The 6,000-nt window shown below is 47.7% G+C and overlaps 1 protein-coding gene across 1 annotated transcript in view; it reads right to left on the reverse strand.

The window, feature by feature from the left end:
• HPSE2 (heparanase 2 (inactive)) overlaps positions 1–5,503 on the reverse strand; it is a 663,548-nt gene extending 658,045 nt beyond the window's left edge. The window contains exons 1-2 of the mRNA XM_065920070.1: positions 5,214–5,503; positions 2,214–2,371 (exon numbers count right to left, since the gene is read on the reverse strand). Coding sequence (XP_065776142.1) covers positions 2,214–2,371; positions 5,214–5,503 — 448 coding nt within the window. The remainder of the gene's footprint in view (positions 1–2,213; positions 2,372–5,213) is intronic.
• Between the last annotated feature and the right edge of the window lie 497 nt (positions 5,504–6,000).

Genomic DNA, 6,000 nt, shown 5'->3' on the forward strand with positions numbered 1-6,000 from the left:
AGAAACAGGGCATTCCTACTCTCTTTAGCTGCGCAAAGGCCTCAAATACTGGTATAGTTCAGAGCATCTTATTACCAGGGAGACATAAATCAAAAGGAGTTCAGCTAGGAGCAATAAAACAGATTAGTGTCTGAAAGGACTGACTTTAAAGAAAGTTTTAAAAGAATTAAATCCAGGTAGTCTAGATAAAAAAAACAGCTAAGAGGAAACCTTTTTTTGAAGCTGACATTTACAACAAAGAAATTATTTTGAAGATAAATGTCTAAAACAATGCAAAAAGGAACATTCACATATTTGGAGAATATAAAGGGAAAATTCAGGAGAAATTTACTGACAAAAACCTATGGGACAGAAGAACGTTCTCCCACAAGAGTGGTGAAAACTACATTCCTAGAGATATTTAATACCATGTTGGACAAGACAAGAAAAGGATTCCATATGGAATGATCCTGTACTGGCCCCTGTAGTGGTGGAAGGAATAAAGATGACCTCTTAGATCTTTTCCATTTCTGATTTTTTCCTAACTCTATGAAGTTTTATGGGGCACGGCCTTCTACCAATTTCCTTTCTCCCCATGATGCCCACTTTCTCCTTTCACAAACGGAAACAAATTGTAACCTTCATTTTAAGCAGATCTCCCATTCTCAGTGAATAGGTAATATAATCCTAGGTACAAATTTAGGAGAAAAAGGCTAATTCCTAAATTTATAATAGTCCCCTCCCCCCCAAGAGTGGTTCCTGGGATTCTTACAAGTTTTTTCACAAACTAAAGAAGTAGTAGTTCAAATGGACTCAAAGAAGAGCAGTTTCATCAGGAAAACCATTAATATCCTCCCTTCTTATACCTGAACACAAAGCTGACAGTGACCCTGGGAGCTAAAAAGCACCGGGTCAAATTACCATCAGAGCTGCTGCTCAGGATTATCTTTTAGCTTTCAGCATTTTATGCTGAGTGACAGCAAAGTCTACCTGCAATCCACATTTTCATAGCAATGACATTTACCTTTGAAAAGATGTAGCCTTAAACATCCACACACTTGGCAAATGTTGTAAAAGAGTAAGTCTGATTCAGGATTCAAACTCAAGAAGCCTCAGCCTTGCCCTCTTTCTCATCTGACACTTAGAAAAAAAAATGTTTCTCAGCCAACCTTGAAACAGATCCCAACTCTCCAAAATTCCTGTTCAGTGAAAGTCCCAGAAAATACAACAGGCTTTTCCTCGTTTTGCTGATTTATAAGGACAAGATGTAACAAAATCCAGGGAGCTCTGAGAACACGTCCCTAAGCCCTTTAAAAATAAAACTGTAGCTCAGTTATGAAAAGGGACAGCAGGGCAGAGATAGCCCTCCAGGAATGGACACTAATGCTTCTTCTATGCAATCTAAACAACCTTAGTGGCTGAAGACCCAACAATTGCCATCTTGCCTATTTTACCCACACAGAAAGTTCATTGATATTAAAACCAAACCCTCTAAACAATTTTTTTTAAATACCATTTTCACTTTTCCCTAGTAAAAATAAGACTGTTCGTATATTTAAAAAAAAGACTGGCCTCTCATATTAGAATAGGATTCAGAGTTTTCAAAGGCCTTCCAACACTCAACTCTGATCCTGGCAGGAAAAGCTGGCAGTTATAATTCCATTTTGAAACAGGGGGTGGGAAAGTGTGACTCTGAGATTAGGCAGTCTAAAGGAGAACTCACTGCAAAGATTTTCAAACCTTTCCAACAAGGGACCAATCTAAAAGGGATTATTCCAGAAAATTTCAGTGGATTTTAAAAACGGCTGAAGACTTGGGTAGCCTCATCTCAGGAAAGCAAGGAATAAGAAAAACAAAAGGCAACTTTTCCTATAATTTCCAAAATGAAACGTGACCCTGACCCTTTAACAGCCTACCAACCTGAAAGAATTTTCTCAAGAAATTCCTTGAACCTTCTCCCCACAGGACTAGTCAGCCAGAAGTTTTGGCTACTAGTACTGGGCCTGTCTGAGACAGCCGCCCAAGAAAAGCCAGGAGCCTGGACAAGGAGACCCTGAGGAGCCCCCTCTACCTAATCACTTCAGAATTCCCACACTCCTGTGTCACACACACACACACACACACACACACACACACACACACACACACACACACACACACACACGCACGCAGATTGCTCCCCCGCACTCCCCAAACTTTACCCACCCAACAAAAGTGGGAACCAAGTTTCTCACCATCCTCATAGTTTTTGAGATAGTAATCCGGGCCGGGACCCCCACGGCTTTTTGCCGGGTTCCTCAGGTTCTGGAACTGCAGGAAGTCGGTCCTTTTGCCCCCGAAGCGCAGAAAGGCGGGCGAAAGTCCCCGGGCCAGGGTCACCAGACGCTTGGAGCTGCAGGGGTAGAGAAGGAGAAAGGAAAGGATACGGGGGACAAGCGAGAGGCCGCAGGGCACCAGCAAATCCCTCTTTCCATTCTCTGTGGAGTTTCGCCTGGCACCCTACCCCGCCCAGCTTTGGGCCGAGGTACCCGGCGCTGCGCCTCCTGAGCCCAGCTGGTCGCGGCCCCCTCCCTCAGGCACCCCGACGGTGCTCACCGAAGGCAGTATTTACAAAGAGTTAGACTGTTTTTTTTAACAGTGTGTGCATTGGTGGGGGTACGCTTCTGCTGAGAATGCGGGACTAAGGCGCAGTTGCTGGGCTTCTGCCCCTGCCGGGAAAGCGCACCGAAAGGAGTCGCGCAGCGCAGGGACCTCGGGCTCCGACGTTTGCCAAACCTCGGCTGAAAGAGGGAATCTGCCTCCTCTGCCCCAGGGGCAACCGCAACCTCTATGCAGAAGGTGAAACCCTCCTTTCTCTCAGACCAGGCACCTGACATCAAGTTTCTTTTTTTTTCCCAGCGCCAAAGTTGATTTTCCTTTTCCACTACCTTGTAACAACTGCATGCATCTCCCAAATCCTTGTCTTTCTGAGAACACTTCCCACACCCGCCTTCCACAGTAAAAGCAATGTCTCTGGCTGATAATTCAGCCAGATCTCAGGAAAGGTAACGACCTTCTCTCCACCCGCCAGTTGGGTTCCATCTTTTTCCCTTCCCACTTGGGCTCATTTGGAAGCTCTGAGGAAAGTGAAGTTTGCCGAAATGTGGAACGTGCACGTCGCAGCAGACTCTGAAGAGCATAGGAACAATGGTATTTACAGCTATTTAGGTTCAGGATTTCCACAAATAGGTTTTTTTTAAGCCAAACGCTGCTAATTAGGAAAGGCGCAGAGAACTAGCAATGCGGATGCGCTTAATGCTAAGGGCATCAGCTATTGAGTTTCGGGTTTCTAAGTTATTTTTAACGCTTTTCTGGTTCAGGTTCTGAAAATCCAAATCCAAATGGTACTAAAGAGTATCTTGAAGACGGCGGATAGGAAGGGGGTGGGGGAACAACGGAGACTCCGGTTTCAGAGTTTCTGACAAAAGCTGTGGCCGCCCAGAGAAGTCCCAGTAGGGAGAAGGATCCCTTGGCCGTGGAGACCAGGACTGCGTTACTTGGCGGGCGCAATCGGGCGTCGTGTGGGCCCACGGCTGGCAGAGGAGATCGCCGCGCGAGTCCGCCCCGCGGAACCGGCGTTTCCAGCAACCATCCAGCCGGAAGCCTGCACAGCCAATGCAAATACGCCCCGCCACGGCTCCTTTCCCGAAAAGCCGCCTTCCACAATCTTTTCTGCGACAAGCATTTAGCGAGGACAGTAAAGGTTTTGTTGTTGTTTTTAAGAAGCAAAAGAACTCCAAAGGAGTCCACGCAACTGGAGAACCGCGATGCAAGTAGGGAGTGTAGTCGCCAGCCCCCCCGCGGGGCTCCCCCCTCCCTTCCCGGACGAGCTCAAAGACGCGCGCTGCTGCAAGGAAGAGCTTCCGAAGAGGAATACGGGCCGCGCAGAGCTGTTCCCGCCCTCCCAGCGGAGGCGCGGGCAGGAACCGAAACGGCCTCGGCAGCCGCAGCAGCAAGCACTCAGCCTTCCCGCAACGCTCGCTCCACGTGGAAGAAACGCCCCAAACTGCGCTTCCCGCTACCTGCAGCGTCCGCCCGCCCGGCCGAAGTCAGCGGAGACCCGGAGAACTGAGGGGCGGGCGCACACGAGAAGCAAACTCGAATTTCGGGGAGAGTAAAAGATACTCACGAAAGACGCACGGCGGACGCGGCCTCAGGGCAGAGAAGTGAGACTGAGCGCTCGGAGCTCTTGGAGGGAGCCCACTGCTGAGCTCCAATTTGGAGGGAATTTTTTAAAACTCAACACTTGTATTCGACATTGTAGACAATTTATTTTTTATTTATTTATTTTTACAATGCAACTCTCTCCCTGTTGTGAAGGGATCGTGGTTGCCTAACTGCTGAACAGTAATAACAGGGGAGAGGGTGCGCCCCAATTAAGAGTCCACGATTATAAATCTCCCGGCTTTCTAATCCACCGGTGCGAGATTCAGACCTCCGAAACATCCCTAGAGTATTTCTAGGACCCTTTCCGCTCTCCTTATATACGCTATGACCGCAGCGAGGGTTTTTCCTTTCTTTCTTTTCTTTCTTCCTTTCAAGAAAAACCAAGCTATGCAGTTACCGCAGATTTAAGGAGGAGGGACTGGGGGACCGTTCGGTCTATTAAAAGTATCTTTCAAACTTCTTAAGTTTGGAGAGGATAGCAAAGGATATAAAATTAAAAATCCGAACCAATTTGCCGACCGCTCAAGCCTCTGCCTAGATTGATTCTCTGTCTCGGAGTGGGAGAGAACTGACGAAACGATCTTTCCGTGGAAAATTCCACTTTCGTGCGAATCCCGCTTAAACATTCACAGACACACGCAGACACGCACTCTTTCACACACACCCATTCCTCTCGGATCTTTTCTTCGCTTTTGTAACTACCCTGAACCTCTTGTTTCTCTTCAGAAGGAGTCCGGGAGGCTAATTGTGGATATATGTAAGCACAACATTTTTTCAGTCATAACTGATAAGTTTCTGAAATGCCTTCTGCATTGCAAACATGTGCATCTTAATAGAAAACATTGCTTTTCTCAATCACCAGTTACAGCCTCACAGCAAATATTCCTGGAGGAGGAAAACCTTTCTTCTCTTTGAGAGATCCGCCTGGTGCATTTTCTTCTTCTTCTTCCCCCTTTGGAATGGGGGGAATAGGAAGGGGTGGGGGTTGCTACTTAAAAAAAAATGATCCATCGAAGCCCCTGCCTTACCTTAAGAAATCGAGCCAGCCATCATGAATGATGGACGGATCCAGCTGCAGAGAGAGGAAGTTCTCATTGACTGTCCTGACTGGGTTCTTGGTGCTCACATCAAGTAGAATCAGGGTCTTTTCCTTCATACCTGGAGCTCTGTCTACAGGCAAGGGTCTCCTGTCTCCAGCTTGGGAGGAAAGGGAGCGATGGAGCAACAGAGCCAAGAAGAGAGCCACCGGGGCTAGGCACGCGGGGGGGCGGGAGTTGCTGGAGGGCATGGCTTCAGGGAAGGCACAGAGCACCCTCATTAAATCCCTCTGATTTAAACCTCCCTTCCTACAGGGTCTCGCTGGTGACTAATTGTCCTTATCTAAAGTGTGTGTCTGTCTGCCTTCCCCCCCCCCCACCCCGCTTTTTTTTCCCTTCCTTTCCCCCCCTCTCTTGAGCTCTCTCTCCCTTTTTTCTTTCTTTTTTTTTTTTTTCTTCAGTGTTTTGGTGCTGGTGGAGCGAACTCACGCCCCTAGCCAGCCTTCTCAGAGACTCGTGCCAAGAGTACTCGTTCACCAGCACCGCCCCTTTAAGAGATTTCGACTGCAGACATTTTTAAACTTTTTAAAGGTAAGGGGGTAAGGGGGGGGAGGCGGGAAGTAGGAGGAAGGGGTGGTGTTGTACCCTCCTGATTTAACCCTCTAGGCTCGGGAATCAGAGGGAGGGATCGAAACTATACCGTTGTAACATTTGGGGTACGGGCAGGACGTCTTATTTTTACTTCCCTCCCAGTAAGGCTCTGGGGAGGGCGATTCTA

The sequence above is a fragment of the Muntiacus reevesi genome, chromosome 2 (genome assembly GCF_963930625.1).
Source record: "Muntiacus reevesi chromosome 2, mMunRee1.1, whole genome shotgun sequence".
NCBI classification, from domain to species: Eukaryota; Metazoa; Chordata; class Mammalia; order Artiodactyla; family Cervidae; genus Muntiacus; species Muntiacus reevesi.